The 20,666-nt window shown below is 34.6% G+C and overlaps 1 protein-coding gene across 2 annotated transcripts in view; it reads left to right on the top strand.

Annotated features, from left to right (window-relative positions):
* Window positions 1–11,864, top strand: part of RBM41 (RNA binding motif protein 41) — a 56,546-nt gene extending 44,682 nt beyond the window's left edge. For both annotated transcript variants that reach the window (XM_045996078.1, XM_045996079.1), the window contains 2 exons: window positions 7,205–7,352; window positions 9,147–11,864. In XM_045996078.1, the coding sequence (XP_045852034.1) occupies window positions 7,205–7,352; window positions 9,147–9,313 (315 nt within the window). In that variant the 3' untranslated portion in view covers window positions 9,314–11,864. The remainder of the gene's footprint in view (window positions 1–7,204; window positions 7,353–9,146) is intronic.
* The last annotated feature ends 8,802 nt before the right edge of the window (window positions 11,865–20,666 follow it).

Raw genomic sequence — 20,666 nt, 5'->3', positions numbered from 1 at the left:
GAAGATGCTCCCAAGCAAGAAGTGACCAAGCCACCTCAACCAGAAGTCTTGATTTTTTTTAAAAGTGTTCATATCAAAGGGAACAATCTTAGTATGGATCTTTCCTATTTGGTGAGAAACTTGCAGTATGTTCCACATACTCCTTTCTATAGTTATTTAATTTGATGATGCTTTTACGTTAAGTATTTCAGAGCCAAAACTCTAGAACACTTGAATTTACTTAAGTGAATCACAGGTCATTTAATCTGTGCCTTTGCCTTTAAGTTACAAGTATCGTTAAATGCTAAATATGTAACTATCTAGCTTCTAAAGTCTATGAGACATAGAGTCTCTTGCTTATTATAGTGTTTAATATATTTATTCATGTTTCAGTGATTAACTTATTTAAGTGGGCTCTGTTTTCTGTTTGCTTATGCTGCTTCTGTCTGAATTCTTCTCAAGTTCCATTTAACTATAAAGGATATAATTTATTCCAGCTAACACATAGAGATTTTTCCTCCATCTTTTTTTATAGTAGTAAAACATGTAAGTTGAGATATACCCTCATAACAAAATCTTAAGTATACATTAGAGTATTGTTAACTATAGGCACAGTGTTGTATAGCAAATCTCTAGAACTTTTTCATCCTGCATGACTGAACTGTATAAATATTGAACAGCAACTTCCCATTTCCCCCTCTCCCCAGTCCCTGACAACCACTGCTATTTTTCGTCAATGAGTTTGACTGCTGTAGATACCACATACAAGTGAAATCACATAGTATTTGTCCTTCTGTGACTGGCTTATCTCACTTCACATAGTGCAGTCAAGATTTACCCATGTTTTAGCATATGACCAGATTTCTTTTTTCTGGCTGAATAATATTCCACTGTATGTGTGTATATCATATCTTTATCAATTCATCCACGATGGATGTCTCTACCTTTTGGCTATTGTGAACAGTCTTCAACGAATGTGTGTATTCAGTTATCTCTTTGATATTCTGATTTTAATTCTTTGGATAAGTATCTGGAAGTGGGATTGCTGAATCATGTAGTAGTTTGTTTTTACTTTTTTGCAGGACCTTTATACTGTTCTCCATATAGCTGTACCATTTTACATTCTGCCAACAGTGTGCAAGAATTCTGATTTATCTACATCCTTTTCAACTTATTTCCTACATGTATTCATTGGGAAAATGCTTAGGTCTTGGGCCCATTTTTTTAAAATTGTGTAGTCTTTTTGCTGTTGGGTTGTAAGAGTTCCTTATATATTTTGGATATTAACTTCTAATAAGATATATGGTTTCTAAATATTTTGTGCCATTCTGTACATTGCCTTCTCACTTTGCTGATTGTTTCCTTTGCTGTACACAAGTGTTTCAGTTGATAAAGTCCCACTTTATTTTTGCTTTTGCTTCCTGTGGTTCTGATGTAATAGTCAAGAAATCATTGCCAAGGCAATGTCATGAAGCTTTCCCCCTATGTTTTCTTCTGGGTGTTTTAGAGTTTTAGGATTTATGTTTAAGACTTTAATACATTTTGAGTTGATTTTTGTGTGTGATACAAATTAAGAGTCCAATTTTACTCTTGCATGTGTATACCAGCTTTTCCCAACACCACTTGTTGAAGGAACTATCTTTTCTCCATTGTGTTTCTTGCCCCTCAGTTGACTGTAAATGTGTGGGTTTATTTCTGGGTTCTGTTCTGTTCTAGTGGTCTATATAACTGTCATTATAGTAGTTCTCTGTTTTGATTACTATAGATTGGTAATATGTTTTGAAATTAAGAGGTGTGAAGTCTCCAGTTTTGTTATATTTTTAAGATTTCTTTGGCTATTTGGGGGGTCTCTTGTGGTTCCCCATGAATTTTAGGATTTTTTTTTCTATCCCTAGAAAATACTATTGAGATTTTGATAGGGATGGAATTAAATCTGTAGATCACTTTAGGTAATGTGTAAAATTAAACAGTGTTGTCTTCCATCCCATGAATATGGGACAATTTTGCATTTATTTGTGTCTTTAATTTCTTTGAGCAATATTTTGTGGTCTTCAGTGTACAAGTCCTTAACTTCCTTCATTGTTTTTTTTAAACTGAAGTATAATTGATGTATAAGAAGCTGTACATTTTTTTGTTCAGTTGGGTTTTTTAGTATCAATTTTTTTTAAAGATTTTGTTTATTTATTTGAGGGAGAGAGAGACAGAGATAGTAACAGAGGCCATGAGTGGGAAGGAAAAGGAGAAGCAGGCTCCCAACTGAGAACAGAGCCCAATGTGGGGCTCAATTCTAGACCCTGGGATCATGACCTGAGCCAAAGGCAGACACTTAACCAACTAGGCCACCCAGGTGCCCCAGATTTTTATTTACATTCTAGTTAGTTAACATATAGTGAAATGTTGGTTTCAAGAGTAAAATTTAGTGATTCATCACTTACATATAATGCCCAGTAAAGCTGTATATATTTAATTTATGTAGCTTGATGAGTTTGAAAATAAGTGTACACCATTAAACCATCACCAAAACAATGCCCTAAACTTAACCATCACCTCTAGAAATTTCCTCCCTCCTTTTTCTTGGATAACATTTAACTAAGATCTACCCTCTTAATACATTTTAAGTATCTAATACAGTATTGAAAACTGTATGCACTATGCTGTACAGTAGATGTATAGGACTTCTTCATCTTGCATAAGTGAAACTGTACACTGTGATGAACATCTTCCCAGTTACCCCTCCTCCTAGCCTCCTGGAAAACATGATTCTATTCTGCTTTTATGAGTTTGGTTATGTTAGATGCCTGATATAAATTCCTATTTAGTATTCTACAAATTCTCATATAGTATGTGTTCTTCTGTGTTTGGTTTATTTATAATGTCTTCCAAGATTTGTTGTAGCAAATGACAAGATTTTCTTTTTTAAGGCCAAATAATATTCTATTGTGTTTATACACATTTTCTTTATCCATTCATCTGTAAGTGGACATTTAGGTTGTTTCCATGTCTTTGCTATGGTAAATAATGCTGCAGTGAACAAGGGAATACACATATTTCTTCCAGATCCCAATTCCAGTTCTTCTGGATATATACCCAGAAGTGGATTGCTGGATTATATTTTAGTTCTATTTTTAATATTTTTAGGAAACTCCATACTGTTTTCCACAGTGATTATACTCATTTACAGTCCCAGTAACAGCATACAAGGTTTAAAATTTCTCCATATCCTCACCAACACTTATTTTTGTTGTTATTGTTGGTAATAGCCATCCTAACGGGTGTGAAGTAATATTTCATTGAGGTTTTGATTTGTATGTTCCTGATGATTAGTGATATTGAGCATCTTTTTATATACCTGTTAGCCATTTGTATGTCTTTTTTGAAGAAATGACTATTCAGGTCTTTCAGGTCTTTTACCCATTTTTAAAATTGGGTTATTTGGGGTTTTTTTTTTGTTATTTCATGTTAGGAGCCCCTTATATATTTTAGATATTAATCCTTTATCAGATATATGATCTTCAAATATTTTTTCCTATTCTGTGTATGGCCTTTTCACTTTGCTGATTTTGTTTGCTCCTAATTTTCGTATGCATCCTACAACTTGACTGAATTTATTCGTTTTACTTGTGTTAAAACAATTAATTGTGGAGTTTTTAGGGTTTTCTACATATAGGATCTTGTCATATACAAACAGAGATAATTTTAATTCTTCTTTTCCCATTTGGATGCCTTTTATTTCTTTTTTCTTGTCTAATTGCTCTGGCCATGACTTCCAGAACTGGGTTGAATAGAAGTGACAGGAGTGGGCATCCTGGCCTTATTCCTGATCTTAGAGGGAAAGCTTTCCAGTTTTTCACTGTTGAGCATAACATTAGCTGTGGGCCTTTCATATTTGGCCTATATTGTGTTGAGGTAAATTCCTTTTATTCCTAGTTTCTTAAGCATTTTTATCATGAAAGGGTGTTGGATTTTGTCAAGTGCTTTGTCTGCATCTATTAAGATGACCATGTGATTTTTATCTTTTCTTCTGTTAATGTGGCATATCACACTGATTTTTGTATGTGGAACCATCCTTGCATCTCAGAGATAATTCACTTGGTCATGGTATATGATCCTTTTAATGTGTTTTTGAATTCATTTTACTGCGTTTCTGTTGAGAATTTTTGTATCTGTATTCATCAGGGATATTGGCCAGTAGTTTTCTCATAGTGTCATTTTTTTTTCCTTTTGGTATCAGGATAATGCTGGCCTCATAAAGTTAGTTTGGGAATGTTCCCTCCTCTTCAGTTTTTTGGAAGAGTTTGAGAAGGGTTGGCAGTAATTCTTCTTTAAATGTTTGGTAGAATTCACCCATGAACCCATCTGGTCCTGGGGTTTTCTTTGCTGGGAGGCGTTTTTTTTTTTTTTTTTTTTAAGATTTTATTTATTTGACAGACAGAGATCACAATTAGGCAGAGAGGCAGACAGAGAGAGGAGAGGAAGCAGGCTCCCCGCGGAGCAGAGAGCCTGATGTGGGGCTGGATCCCAGGACCCTGGGACCACCACCTGAGCGGAAAGCAAAGGCTTTACCCACTGAACCACCCAGGCACCCTGCTGGGAGGTTTTTGATTACTAATTCAGTCTCATTGCTAATTCTAAATCTTTTTAGGTTTTCTCTTTCTTCATGATTTAGTCTGGGTATGTTGTATGTTTCTAAGAATTTGTCCTTCTCTTCTAGGTTATCCAATTTATTGGCATATAGTTGTTGGTAGTAGTCTCTTGTAATCCTTTTTAATTCTGTAGCATTAGGTGTAACATTTCATTTATTTCTGATTTTGAGTCTTCTTTTTTCTCAGTTGAGCTAAAGGTAGTCAATTTTGTTGATCTTTTTTTAAACAAAACAGCATCTTAGTTGTTTTTTTTTCTAATCTCTTTTGTTTATTTTTGCTTTAACCTTTCTTTCTTTCTTTCTACTAACTTTGAGCTTATTTTGATACTTTCTTTAGTTCCTTAAGTTGTAGAGTTGCTTATTTGAGATCTTTTTCTCTTCCCTCTCCTCCCCTCCCCTCTCTTTTCCTCTCCTTTCCTCTTATCTTTTTTAAGTAGCCTCCAAAGCCCAAGGTGGTGCTTGAACTCAAAACCCTGAGATCAAGAGTTGCATGTTTGACTGACTTAGCCAGCCAGATACCCCTAAGATCTTCTTTTTTAATTTATGCATTTGTGACTATAAAATTACCTCTTAGTGACTATGGACTCTGAAAGACAACCTGAGGGTTTTGAAGGGGCGGGGGTGGGAGGTTGGGGGAACCAGGTGGTGGGTAATAGGGAGGGCATGTATTGCATGGAGCACTGGGTGTTGTGCAAAAACAATGAATACTGTTATGCTGAAAAAATAAATTAATTAATTAAATTTTAAAAAATTACCTCTTAGTACTGTTCTTGCTGCATTCCATTAATGTTACGTTGTGGTTTCATTTTCATTTGTCTAAAGATATTTTCTAATTTCTCTTCTTATTTTTCTTTGACCCATTTGACCCAAGAGTATGACATATAATTTCCACATATTTGTAAATTTTCTTCTTTTCCTTCTGCTATTGGAATTGAGGTACTGAAATGTCCTAGTATTATTGTGTTGCTATATATTTCTACTTTCAGTTCTCTCAATATTTGCTTCATATATTTAGGTGCTCTGATGTTGGGTACATATATATTTATACTTGTTATATGTTCTTGGTGAATTGACCCTTCTGTTATTGTATAGTATCCATTTTTGTCTCTTGTGACAATTTTGACTTGAAGTCTATTTTGTCTGAAAGAAGTATGGCCAACCCTGCTTTCTGTTGGTTATCATTTGCATGGAGTATCTTTCTCTAGCCTTTCATTTTCAGTTTATATGTGGCCTTAAAATATAAAGTGAGTTTCTTGTAGACAGCTATAGTTGGAACTTGTTTTTTTATTCATTCGGCCACTCTGTGTCTTTGATTGGGGAGTTTAACATACTTACTTGTAATTATTGATAGGGAAGGACTTACTATCCCCATTTATTATTTGTTTTCTGTCTTGTAGCTCATTTGTCCCTCTTTTCCTCTCTTGAAGTCTTCCTTGTGTTTCATTGATTTTTTTTGTAGTGATGTGCTTTTTTCCTTTTCTTGTTTTGCATATCTTACATAGGTATTTTCTTTAGGGTTACAATGGGGCTTCCTTAAAACATAGTTATAACAATCATTTTAAGCTGATCAGAACTTAAATTGCATTAGAGGACTCTTTGTTGTTTTCTTGAATGTTCTTTTTTTTAATAGCATCCCATTCCTAATAGAATATTGTCTCATTTCTCTAAGAGTATTAGTGATGATTTTTTGAAGTTTTCTTCACCCTGCATGATCTGTTGGCTTTTTTTTTTTTTTCATTTGCTTCATTTCGGTTTGTTCTGTTCTCTCTTTGACATTAGAGGCTTTCCTCAGATTCCTGGTAATCCGTGCCCATATTTATGAGTAGGGGGCCAAAAAGCAGATTGGAAGTTCTGAGCACATGAGCAGTCCTTGTTGACCTTTAGCTTCATTTTAAAATGATCTGGCTGGTCTATTTGTTGGAGAAATTTCCGATGCCAAACCAGTATTTTTTTTTTATCTTTTCTCTTGGGGCTCATCATATTTAGTGTGCATTATTTCTCTTAATCTCCTTGTGTTCAGTTATAGTATTTACACCCTCATCTGTGTCTGGCATTCCCCATATTCAGCAAATGAGCTACCACTATTCACCAGGGTTGGGATTGGCCTTTACCTAGTAGCTAATTTTAGGGAAAGGCATTCAAGATCTAGTTGACTTTTAAACAACGTTCAACCTACCTACCTTATCTTAACCTTATCCCTGTACATTCATTCCCAGAGGTACCTGAAGCTATCTAAACTATTTGAGGATTCTTAGGTGTGTACTGGGTTGGTTTCTGGCTTTCCTCAACACTGGTTTAAGATTCAGTTTTCTTAGTACACTTATCTAATTATTTTTCAGTTTCCAGAATATTGTTGCTAATTGCTTCATTTCCTTGTTCTTTCTGGTGTGTGTGTGTGTGTGTGTGTGTGTGTGTGTGTTTGTGTGTTTAAGTCCCTATAGTTTTAGAGAGTTTTCTGGAGGGAGTGAAATTAGGTGCATGTATTCAATCTGCCATCTTTATCTGGAACTAATTCTGACCAAAGTGAAATAGTTGCCTTACCTTCCTCATGTGATATTTTTGTTGATCCTCGGTTTATATTAGGTGTTATACTTGAAGAACCTTAGCCCTCGAGTGACCGAAAGAGATCTTGTCTCATTGTTCGCTCGGTTCCAGGAGAAAAAAGGACCTCCAATTCAATTCCGAATGATGACTGGACGAATGAGGGGGCAGGCTTTTATCACCTTTCCTAGTAAGTAGCCTTATCTGGACAATTAATTATAGCATCAGTTCATTGGAGATTATTTATACCCCCTCTAATTTAAACCTAGCCCTTTGATTTCTCCATAGTACGTAAGAAGTATGTGCTTGAACAAGCACATGGGAAGAAGGAAAGAGAAGTAAGGGAAATGTGTTTTCAGTGTTCCTCTATCCTCCCTTCTGTGCTTCCTTTCCTCCGTTGACAATACATGACTGACCACTGTATCCCATTGTCCTCAGTTTTCCCTAGTCTTGGCACTTCTATCAAAATGTACCTTCCCTTTGCTGATGGCAGTATTTCTAGTTGAAGTTATATTACTTATTAATATATTGATATTCTGGTCAGAATACTTGTATTTGCCTTATGCCCTATTCCTTTGAGACTAAGAGACTATAAGTTAACGTGCTAATTCACTAATAATCCATAATTAACTAGTAAATGATGTTAAATTATTTTAACAATTGTTTCTATCTTAATACATGACTTCAGTAATCTAATTAAAAGAGAATAATGATATAGGAATTTCATTTTCTATAACAGACCAGACTGTTTATTTTGGTGGAATCTGGGTAGGAGCTATACCTTTCATTATTCCTAAACTATCATTACTTATAAACAGCCCAGTAGTCCGTGTATAGGCAAGTGCTTTTACATGTAAGCAGTACCAAAACTCCCCTCCACTTTTTTCATACATTCTTATACCATCTTTCCTATCATGTTGGAGGTTTGTGGATCTTCTATACTAGTGGTTTTCAGTCTTTTCAGGTATGAGGGCCCTTTTTAAACTTAAATATATTTTATTCATCTCAAGCTAATATGACCCATTAATTGAAAAAATATATAATAAAAAGAGTTTATAAACTAAGTACTTTAAGGTAAATAGCTGTTTTACTAGTAACAGCAGTTTAACATTTGAAAATTTTCAGTATATACATATGTGGGACATAAGTTGGTTTAGTCTAAAGACATTGTTTATTTGCCTGTGATTTCACAGACTCTGGGCAATAATTCCACTTCCAAATTTCCCACATCCAGGCTCTGAGGCCCATAAATTGAAAACTCTTGCTATATACTGTATACTCCCATACCTCAAGCATCCATATGGGTGTAAGAATTCTTTTTTTTTTAAAGATTTTATTTATTTATTTGACAGAGAGAGAGAGATCATAAGTAGGCAGAGAGGCAGACAGAGAGGGTGGGGGGAAAGCAGGCTCCCTGCTGGGCAGAGAGCCCGATACGGGGCTCAATCCCAGGGCCCTGAGATCATGACCTGAGCTGAAGGCAGAGGCTTAACCCACTGAGCCACCCAGGCGCCCCTGGGTGTAAGAATTCTTAAACTTATCCTAATGAGGGTTCCCACTCTTCCATCAAAAGAAAAAAGTAACAAAATGTTAACATGATAACATCTTTTATTCATGTCATCTCTTTTGAAAATGATTTCATTATCACAATACCTGTAATCTGTTATCTAAGAAGTTCATATATTATTATTTATAGCTTAGCGTAGCTTTCTTTGGCACACTGTCTATGTTCTTATTTCTTTAACCTTATCTTTGAATTAGGAGGTACTCTCATACATCCATTTTAAGTTTTTATTGTCATTATTCTTAGCCATTAGTTTAATCTTGCTGAGTATACAAATTTGAAATTATGGAAAAGAGAATAAAATTAAATAACTATATAACCTTATAGCCTACATTTAACTCTGAGACAAAACAAAATAAACTAGACTTGGAATAGAATTGAGCCCTATGTAAATTGATATTTTTTTTCTTTCTCTTTTAGATAAGGAGATAGCAAGACAAGCATTATATCTAGTAAATGGATATAAACTACGTGGGAAAATATTGGTGATAGAATTTGGAAAGAACAAAAAGCAACGGTCAGATCTCCAGGCTGCTTCTCTCATATCATCTGCTACAGATAACATGACAGAAATCAGTGGTAGCTAAAAGATATATAGATGGTGAGTCCCAGGAGGTCTTCCTTGCATCAGAATCTTGGATCTAGAATTTGTGTATAGATAGAGTTTGTTTGGATTTGAAGAAGAGAAACTGAGGGAGAGAAAAATTAAGATAATCCCTCTCAGTTTCAGGATGAATTGGTAGAAAACACTTTTTATAATCAAAGACTATATAGGACAGACATGCCAAGTATGAGGTTTAGGATACAAAAAGTATCATTTTCTCAGGACAAATTACAAATGATTATTTCTAAGGATTTTTTTTAAATCTTTGTAATTTATCTGGGGTCTTCAGTATTTGTCCATAAAGATAACATTCTTTCCAATATCGCCTCCTATATGCAGAACTAAAAAACTAATTAAATGTTGAAATACTTATTTACTAGAGGTCCCTATTATCCCTAATTATAACCACCTAGTAAATAAAGGACTACACCCCAGGCCTAAACATCAACAAATGCTGTTGAGTGAGAACTATCAGCAGTGACAATATGTATTTTCATAAATCTACATATTTAATGAATGCTTCCCCATAAAGTTATCAGTGTCTTCAAAAAGCTATATATTTTTCTAATGAAATCATTTAGATCAAAATATTGATGTTCTCATAGTCATTTAAGCTAGCTACCATTGAGTAATCATTGAATTCAAAGCAATAAACATTGAATGACTATTTAATATATGTTATATATTAGGTATATGAATTTACCATTAGGTATATGAATTTGCCCTAAAGGAGGATGGGAAGAAAGCAGTCTCTAGAAGAGCGCCACCCATTCCCAAATCCCTCAGTTGTGTGTTTCTAGTTGCTGGAGAATAGAAAGGAAATATGATATAGAGGATGTAGTACAAACTTTGGAATCAGACCTATGTTTGAACTTTACAGCCACACTTATCACTTCATGACCTTGGGAAGTCACTATCTGAGCCTCAGTTTTCTCATCTATTAAATGAGGATAATAATACTACTTACCTCATTGGGTTATAAGTATTAAATGAGATGATATTATTTTGGCTGAAGAACAGGAAGAAAAAAAAATGAAGAAGGTTGAACAGAGAGTAGGACCATTAATCACTCCAACATACTTGTAATGAAAGGACCAGAAAAAGAGAAGAGAAAGAAGCAGAAAAAATATTCCAATAAATAATGGATATAAATGTCCCAAATTTGATGAAAAACATTACCTACACATCCAAGAATTTCAACACACCCCAAGTAGGATAAAGAAGAAATCCACAGACACATCGTAATAAAAATGCTAACAGTCAAAGACAAAGAAAAACTCTTGAAAGCAACAGGAGAAAAATGAATCATTACTTACAAGAGAACCCCAATCAGAGCAACAGCTGACTTCCCATCAGAAGCAATGGAGGTGGCAGTGGAATAACTTATTCAAAGTGCTCAAAGAAACCAACTGTCATTATAGAATCCTGTATCCAATAAAGCCGTGTTTTAAAAAATGAAGATAAAATGTAAGTCTTCCCACATATCATAAGCTGTTGTTGCTGGCAGACCTGACTTAACAGGAAATACTAAAGGAAGTTCTTCAGGTGGAAATCATTGACCTCAGATAATAATTTAAATCTACACATATAGAAAAGTAGCATGGGTAAAGGTAATTACATAAGAGATAGTCTAAATGCATTTTTCTTCTCTTACTTGATTGAAAAAGTAATTTTATAAAATAATATGTACATAGTTGCAGTGTTGGGTTTATAACATATAAAACTGCAGTATATTTGCCAATAATAGGCCATAGGAGGTGGGTGAGGCAGGGCTGTATTGGACTATAGAAATGACTCCAGATGGTAACTTAGATCTACAGGAGCAAGTGAAGAGAACAAGAAATGGGAATTAAGAAAGTAAATATAAAAAAACATCAAATATTTATTTGCTCTTCTTTCTTCTCTGAGCTTCTTTAAAAGACATAAAATTATATCAGTAATAATTATAAAAGTGTATTGTTGGGTTAATAATGTGTAGAAATAATATGTATAACAATAATAGTACAAAAAAGTGGGGAAAGAAATAGGTTAATGTAGGAATAAGGTGTTTATATCATTGGAATTAAGTTTCTATGTATCTGAAGTCAATTCAGTTAAGATTTGTATGGTAAACCCTAGAGCAACCACTATGAAACTACCTGAAAATATGTAGTAAAAATATTATTAAAGAAATTTCAATTTTTCATTAGAAAATATTCAATGCAAAAGGATGAATAGAGGAACAAAAACAAAAAACCCTAGAGACATGTAGGAAACAAATAGTAAAATGGCAGTCTCAAGTCCACCTATATTAATAGTAACAATAAATATGAATGGATTAAACAATCTAGTCAAAGAGAGTGTTAGACTGGAAAAACAAGCAAGATTTACCTCTATGCTATTTGTTGAAGTCACAGTTTATATTCAGAGATACAAACAGGGGCACCTGGGTGGCTCAGCTGTTAAGCGTCTGCCTTCGGCTCATGTCATGATCCCAGGGTTCTGGGATCGAGCCCCACATAAGGCTCCCTGCTCAGTGAGAAGCCTGCTTCTCCCTCTCCCACTCCCCCTGCTTGTGTTCCCCCCCTTGCTATCTCTTTCTCTGTCAAATAAATAAATAAATAAAATCTTTTAAAAAAGGTAAAAACAGATGGAAGGTAAAAGGATAGAAAGAATTATCAGTCAGATGGCAATTGTAAGCAAGCTGGAGTGGCTGTACTAATATCTAATAGACTTTAAAACAAAAAATGTCATTAGACATAGTGACATCTTACAATGATAAGAGAGTCAACCCATCAGAAAGAGCGAAATTATATATGCAGTAACAACAGAGTGCCAAAATACATGAATCAAAAACTGATTTAAATGAAGGGAGAAATCCACAAGTCTACAATAAGAATTGGGGTATTCAGTATCCCATTTTCAATAATAGAACAATTAGATAATAAACAAGGAAATAGAAGACCTGAACAGTGCCATAATGAACTTGACCTTAAAGTGATCTATAAAACATTATACCCAGCATGAACAGAGTGCACATTCTTCTCAAGAGCACATGAAATACCTCTAGAATAGATCATATCATAGACCATAAAACAATCCTCAGTAAATTTAATGCAAAGTATGTTTCTGACTCCATGGAATGGAATTAGAAATCAATAACAGAAAGTTGAGGAACTCAGAAACATGAATTGGACATACTTTTAAATGACCAATGGGTCAAATAAAAAATCACAAGGAAAATTAGGAAATCCTTTGAGATGAATGAAAATGAAGACCTGACATACCAAATGTGAGATGCAACTAAAGTAATGCTTGGGGAAAAATTTATAAATACTAATACTAATGCCTATATTTAACAAGAAGAATAATCACATATCAATAATCTCATTTTATGCCTAAGACCCTGGGAAAAGAGCAGATTAAGCTTAGAGTAAGCAGAAGGAATAAAATTTAAAAAAAGATTAGATAAATAAATGACAGAGAATACAAAAACAGTAGAGAATGTCAATGGAACTAATAGTTGGTTCTATAAAAGAAGATCAACAAAAGTGACAAACATTTTGTTAGATTAACCAGGGAGAAAAAAAGACTGAAATTACTGGAATCAGAAGTGAAGGAGGGAAGGTTACTACCAACCTTCTAGAAATAAAAAATATTATGAAGGGACCCTATGAACAATTATATAACAATAAATTAAATAACTTAGATGAAATGGAAAATTTCCTAGAAACACAAAAACTACTGGAACCAATAGAAAACAAAATCTGAAAATATGTATAACAAAGAGGTTAATAAATAACTCTTAAAAATACCCACAAGAAAAAACCTAGGCTGAAATGGCTTCTCAGATAAATTCTAGCAAACATTAAAAAGGAATTAATACAAATTCTTTGCATACTCTTCCAAACAAGTGTTCATATTCTAATTTGAACCTGAGAGCATGCTAAATGAAAGAAGCCAGTCACAAAAGACTATATATGATTCCATTTATATGAAGTGACTAGAATTGGTAAATACGTAGAGACAGAGAGTGGATTAGTGGTTGCTCAGGGCTGGGGGTGATAGCTGAATTGTATGAGGTTTCTTTAGAGGTTGATTAAAATGTTCTGAAATTGATTGTGGTGAAAATTGTACAACTCTATCAATATATTATAAATAATGAATTGTATACATTATATAGGTGAATTTTTTTATGAATTATATCTCAAAGTCACAAAAAAAGGAATTGGATAAAACCTAACTGTCCATCAATAGGAAAATGAATAAATAAATCATGACACATTCATTTAGTGGAATACTATGCATCCATTAAAATAATGGGATATATCTGTGAATACATTCTGATCTGTATGATATGCAGAATTTTGTATTAATTTAAAAATCAAGAAATGGTATAATGTGAATGCATTTTGTAAACAAAAGCATTTGTATATGTACGATACATGTGTATATAGGTATTTCTGAATAAATGTAGGAAAAAGCTGGGAAATATACATACCAAATTGTAAACCTTTTAGAAGTGAGACTAGATAGACTGAAAGGGGACTTTTTGCTTTATAAAATTTTTAAAGTGGTATGATTTGGGGGCAATTTTTACTTTTTTCAGGTTTTTTTTTAATTAAAAAAATTTTTTTTACTACTCTACAAATGACTTGGCTTCCAGAATACTTGTCAGGCCTGCTCTAAGGATATCATCTAACTATACTCAGGACAAACTCCTATTCCTTTGATATAGTGCTCACTTAGGATTAACTCTTCAATTTTAAATACAGTGTAAGAGGAAGAAGTTAAGTTATCCTGATATAACCTCTTGCACATGTTACCCAGGAACATACTTCTAAGCTGGACTTTTCAGAAGAAACTTAGTTCTGTTGAGTGGAATATCTCGCCTCTGCCCTTTGCTAGACCTGCAGATCTCTAACAATAGAGGAAAATAAAAATGGAGGATGTCCCTCAACTGGTGCATAAACAAACTGTGGTATATCCATAAAACAGAATCCTACTCAGCAATAAAAACTATGATGAACTGTGATACATAAAACAACTTGGATGAATCTCAAATGCATTTTGCTAAGTAAAAGAAGCCAAACTCAAAAGGCTACTTACAGATTGATTCCATTTATATGATATTCTGGAAAAGGCAAAACTGTAGGAACAGAGAACAAATCAGTGGATGTCAGGGGTTAATAATGGCAGACTGATTACAAAATGGTAGCACAAGGAATTTGCTTTAATAATGGAAAGTTTCTGTATCTTGATTATAGTTACTTAAGTGTATGCATTTGTCAAAACTAGAATTATATGCCAGAAAGGATGAATTTTACTATATGTGAATTTTTAAATAAATGTAATTTTTAATGGAGAGAAGTCATAAAGTATTGTTCCTATTCTGTGGTCTTTTGATTACATGGAAAACTTAAAGCCACTTAGCTACTATTCCTTATTTTTTGCACACAGGTCAACAGAAATCATTAGTTAAAAACATCTGTGTATATATATACCCACACAAACCCACCATAAAAAGATCAGAAGACAAACTAGAAAATAATTTGCCATGCACAAGGAGATAATTTCCTTAATATACAATATATATGATTTTCTTAAAATACAAAAGTCAGTGCAAGAAAAATGTGGGTAAAAAGTTTATAGAAACAAATATAAATGACTAATTAAAAATATTCAGAATAGTAATAAAAATTAGGACAATGAACTCTCTTTTAAAAAAAAATTAGACTTATAGGAAAGTTAGAAAAATAGCAAGAGTTACCATATATCCTTCACTCAGTCTCTCTTAATATTAACACCTTATATAACCACAGTATAATTATCAAAAAGCAGGAAAATAATATCACTACAGTACTATTAACTAATTTACAGACCTTATTTGATTTTTTTCTACTTGTCCCACTAATGCCTTTTTATGATCCAGGTTCAAGTCCAGTATCCCACATTGCATTTATTATTTATTGCATTTATTTTGTAGAATGTCCTAATTAGGGTTTATCTGATGATTTCCTGTGATCAGAGTGAGGTTATGTGTTTTTGTTAAGAATACCAGAGAAGTGGGGCGCCTGGGTGGCTCAGTGGGTTGGGCCGCTGCCTTCAGCTCAGGTCATGATCTCAGGGTCCTGGGATCGAGTCCCGCATCGGGCTCTCTGCTCGGCGGGGAGCCTGCTTCTCTCTCTCTGCCTGCCTCTCTGTCTACTTGTGATCTCCCTCTGTCAAATAAATAAATAAAATCTTAAAAAAAAAAAGAATACCAGAGAAGTGATGTGCCCCCCCTTTTATTAATAGTTTCAGAGGTGGAATTTAGTGATTCCTCAGTTGCATAGAACACCCAGTTCTCAATACATCAACCCCTCCTTCATGCCCATCACCCCATTACCTCATCCCCCAACCCACCTCCTCTCCAGCAAACCTCAGTTTGTTTCCTGTAGGTCAGCATCTCTTATGGTTTGCCTTCCTCTCAACCTCTCAATTTTCATCTTATTTTTCCTTCCCTTCCCCTATGTTCATCTATTTTATTTCTTTATTTCCACATATGAGTGAAATCATATGGTATTTGTCTTTCTCTGACTGACTTACTTCACTTAGCATAATACCCTCTAGTTCCATCCATGTCTGACTTACTTCACTTAGCATAATACCCTCTAGTTCCATCCATGTCATTGCAAGTGGCAAGATTTCATTCTCTTGGATGGCTGAGTAATATTACATTTATACCACTTCTTTATCAATTCATCTGCCATTGGACATCTGGGCTCTTTCCAAATTTTGACTATTTGAGACATTGCTGCTATAAACATTTGGATGCATGTGCCCCTTTAAATCACTATGTATCCTTTGGATAAATACCTAGTAGTACTGTTGCTGAGTTGTGGAGTAGCTCTACTTTTAACTTTTGGGGAAACTCCATACTGTTTTCAGCAGTGGCTGCACCAGTTGTATGCCTACCAACAGTGTAAGAGAGTTCCCCATTCTCTGCATTTTCACCAAAATGTTTTTTCCTGAGTTGTTAATTTTAGCCATTCTGACAGATGTGAGGTGGTATCTCATCTCACAGGTGAGACACAGGTGTGGGGTTTTGGTTTATATTTCCCTGCTGTCTAGTGATGTTGAGCATTTTTTCATGTGTCTGTTGGCCATTTTTATATCTTCTTTGGAAAAATGTCTGGTCATGTCTTCTGCCCATTTCTTGCCTGGATTATTTGTTTTTTGGATGTTGAGTTTGGTAAGGTCTTTATGGATTTTGGACATGAGTCGTTTATCTGATAAGACATTTAATTGCAAATATCTTCTCCCATTCTGTAGATTGACTTTTAGTTTTGTTGACTGTTTCTTTTGCTGTGCAAAAACGGTTTACCTTGGTGAAGCCCCAGTAGTACATTTTTGCTTTTGTATCCCTTGCCTCTGGAGACATGTCTAACAAGAACTTACTGCAGCTGAGATTAAAAAAAAAATGTTGCTGCCTGTGTTCTCCTTTAGGATTTTGATGAATTCATAGTTAGGTCTTTCACCCATTTTGAGTTTATTTTTGTGTATGGTTTAAGGAAGTGGTCCAGTTTCATTCTTCTACTTGTGGCTGTCCAGTTTTCCCAACACTGTTTGTTGAAGAGACTGTCTTTTTTCCATTGGATATTCTTTCCTGCTTTGTTGAAGATTAATTGGCAATAGAGTTGAGGGTCCATTTCTGGGTTCTTTATTCTGTTCCATTGATGTATTTGTCTGTTTTTATACCAGTACCATACTGTCTTTATGATTTTACAGCTTTGTATTACAGCATGAAGTCCAGAATTGTGATGCCTCCAGGTTTGCTTTTCTTTTACAACATTCCTTTGGCTATTTGGGGTCTTTTCTGTTCCATACAAATTTTAGGATTGTTTATTGCAGCTCTGTGGAAAATGTTGATGGTATTTTGATAGGGATTGTACTGAATGTGTAGATTGCTTTGGGTTGCATAAACCTTTTAACAATATTCTTAGAATCCATGAGCATGGAATGTTTTCCCATTTCTTTGTCTTCCTCAATTTCATTCATAATTGTTCTATAGTTTTTAAAGTACAGGTCTTTTACTTCTTTGGCTAGGTTTATTCGTAGGTATCTTAGGGGTTTTGGTGCCATTGTAAATCGGATCGACTCCTTGATTTCTCTTTCTTCTGCCTCATTGTTAGTGTATTGAAATGCGACTGACTTGTGTGCATTGATTTTATATCCTGTGACTTTGCTGAATACCTGTATCAGTTCTAGTGATTTTTTGGTGGAGTCCTTTGCATTTTCTACATGGAGAATCGTGTCATCTGTGAAGAGTGAATTTGACTTCTTTGCCAATTTTTATGCCTTTTATTTCTTTTTGTTGTCTGATTGCTAAAGCTATTAATTCCAGCCCTGCGTTGAAGAACAGTGGTGAGAATGGACATCCCTCTCATGTTCCTGACCTTAGGGGAAAAGTTCTTAGTTTTTCCCCATTGAGGAGGATATTCACTGTGGGTTTTCAATATATGGCTTTTAAGATATTGAAGTATATTCCTTCTATTCCTATACTGTGGAGAACTTTAATCAAGAAAGGATGTTGTATTTTGTCAGTTGCTTTTTCTGTATCTATTAAGAGGATCATACAGTTCTTGTCCTTTCTTTTGTTAATGTGGCACATCACATTGATTCATTTGTGGATGTTGAACCATGCTTGCAGCCAGGAGTAAATCCCACTTGGTTGTGGTGAATAATCATTTTAATGTACTGTTGGATCCTATTGTCTAGTATTTTGGTGAGAATTTTTGCATCCATGTTCATCAGGGATAATGGCCTGTAATTCTCCTTTATAGTGGGGTCTTTGGTTTTGGAATCAAGATAATGCTGGCCTCATAGAAGGAATTTAGAAGTTTTTGTTCCATTTCTATTTTTTGGAATAATTTGAGAAGAATAGTTATTAATTCTTTAAATATTTGGTAGAATTCCCCTGGGAAGCCATCTGGCCCTGGACTTTTGTTTCTTGGGAGATTTTGGATTACTGATTTAATTTCTTTGCTGGTTATGGATCTGTTCAAATTTTCTTCCCCCCCCCAAGTTTTATTGAGATATAACTGACATTTCTTACTGTATACATTTAAGATATACAGCATACAGTTTGGTTTATATATATTGTGAAATGATCACTGTTATAAATTTAGTTAGCATCTGTCATTTCATAGAGATAGACTAAAAAGAGAAAGCAAAAAAAAAAAAAAAAACCACAAATTGTTTTTCCTTGTGATGATAACTCTTGGGATTTACCCTCTTAACTTTCACATATATTATAGAAGTGTTTTATCCATAGTTGTTACACTGTACATTAAATCCCTACTACTCATTTACATTGTAACTGTAAGTTTCTACCTTTTGACCACCTTTCCCCCAATTCTCTTCCCCCCACCCCCTGCCTCTGGTAACCACAAATCTGATCCCCTTTTCTATGAGTTTGGTTTTTAAAATTTTTTGAGATCCCACATATAAAGGAGATCATATAGTATTTGTCTTTCTCTGTCTGGCTTATATTATCTAGCATAATGCCCTCAAGATTTATCCATGTTGTCATAGACAGCAGGATTCTATCATTTTTATGGCTAAATAATGTTCCATTATAATATCTATATATCTATCTATATGTCTATACCACTTCTTTTTTTTTTTTAAAGATTTTATTTATTTATTTGACAGAGAGAGAGATCACAAGTAGGCAGAGAGGCAGGCAGAGAGAGAGGAGGAAGCAGGCTCCCTGCGGAGCAGAGAGCCCGATGTGGGGCTCGATCCCAAGACCCTGAGATCATGACCTGAGCCGAAGGCAGCGGCTTAATCCACTGAGCCACCCAGGCGCCCTATACCACTTCTTTATTCATCCTTTTTTTTTTGCTTTTTTAATCATGTTATATCGCCATAAAACATATCATTAGTCTTTGATGCAGTGTTCCAAGATTCATTTTTTATGTACAATACCCATTGCTCCATGCAATACATGCCTTCCTTAATACCAAACACCAGGCTCGCCCATCCCTCCCATCCCCCACAGACCCTCAGATTATTTCTCAGAGTCCAGTCTCTCATAGTTAGTTTCCCCCTCTGATTTGCGCCAATTCACTTTTTCTGTTCCAATTTTCCTTCTCTTCCTGTTTCAGCTTTTCTAGCTTATATGTTTGTAGGAATTTGTCCATCTTTTCTAGAACACCCAGTTTGTTGGCATATACTTGCTTGTAATATTCTCTTATAATTGTGTTTCTGTGGTGTTGTGATCTCTCCTTTTCTATTCATGATTTTATTTATTTGGTTCCTTTCTCTTTTCTCTTTAATAAGTCTGGCTAGTGGTGTATCAATTTAGCTAATTCTTTTAAAGAGCCAGCTCCTAGTTTTGTTGGTCTGTTCTACTGGGTTGTTTTTTTTTTTAATTTCTATATCATTGATTTCTGCTCTGTTCTTTAGTTTCTCTTCTGCTGGATTTAGTCTCTATTTGCTGTTCTTTTCTCAGCTCCTTTAGGTGTAAAGTTAGGTAGTGTATTTGAGACTTTTACTGTTTCTTGATATAGGCCTGTATGGCTATGTACTTCCTTCTTAGGACCACTTTGCTGTATCCCAAAAGTTCTGAACTGTCATGTTTTCATTTTCATTTGTTTCCACGTAGTTTTTAAAATTCTCCTTTTATTTCCTGCCTGACCCAATCATTCTTTAGTAGGATGCTTTTTAACCTCCATGTATTTGTGTTCCTTCCACATTTTTCTTGTGTTTGATGTCAAATTTTCGAACACTGTGGTCTGAAAATATGCATGGAATAATCCTAATTTTTTGGTACTAGTTGAGATCTGATTTGTGATCCAGTATGTAGTCTATTCTGGAGAATATTTCATGTGCACTTGAGAAGAATGTGTATCCTGCTGCCTTAGAATGAAATGCTCTGAATATATCTGTGAAGTCCATCCGGTCCAGTGTGTCCTTCAAAGCCATCATTTCCTGGTTGATCTGCTTAGATGATTTGTCCTTTGCTGTGAGTGGGGTGTTAAAATCCCCTACTATTATTGTGTTATTATCAATGAGTTCTTTAATTTTGTTATTAATTCCTTTATATATGTGTCTACTGCTAAGTTGGGGCATAAATATTTATAATTGTTAGATCTTCTCGTTGGATAGACCACTTTATTATGATATAATATCCTTCTTCATTTCTTATTACAGTCTCTGTTTTAAAGTCTAGTTTGTCTGATATTGGTATGGCTACTCCAGCTTTCTTTTGATTTCCATTAGCATGATAGATGGTTCTCCACCTCTCACTTTCAATCTGGAGGTGTCTTTCTGTCAAAAAGGAGTGTTTTTAAAGCAGCATATGGATGGGT

The sequence above is a fragment of the Meles meles genome, chromosome X, assembly GCF_922984935.1.
Source record: "Meles meles chromosome X, mMelMel3.1 paternal haplotype, whole genome shotgun sequence".
NCBI classification, from domain to species: domain Eukaryota; kingdom Metazoa; phylum Chordata; class Mammalia; order Carnivora; family Mustelidae; genus Meles; species Meles meles.
This window is presented reverse-complemented; position numbering and strand designations above follow the sequence as displayed.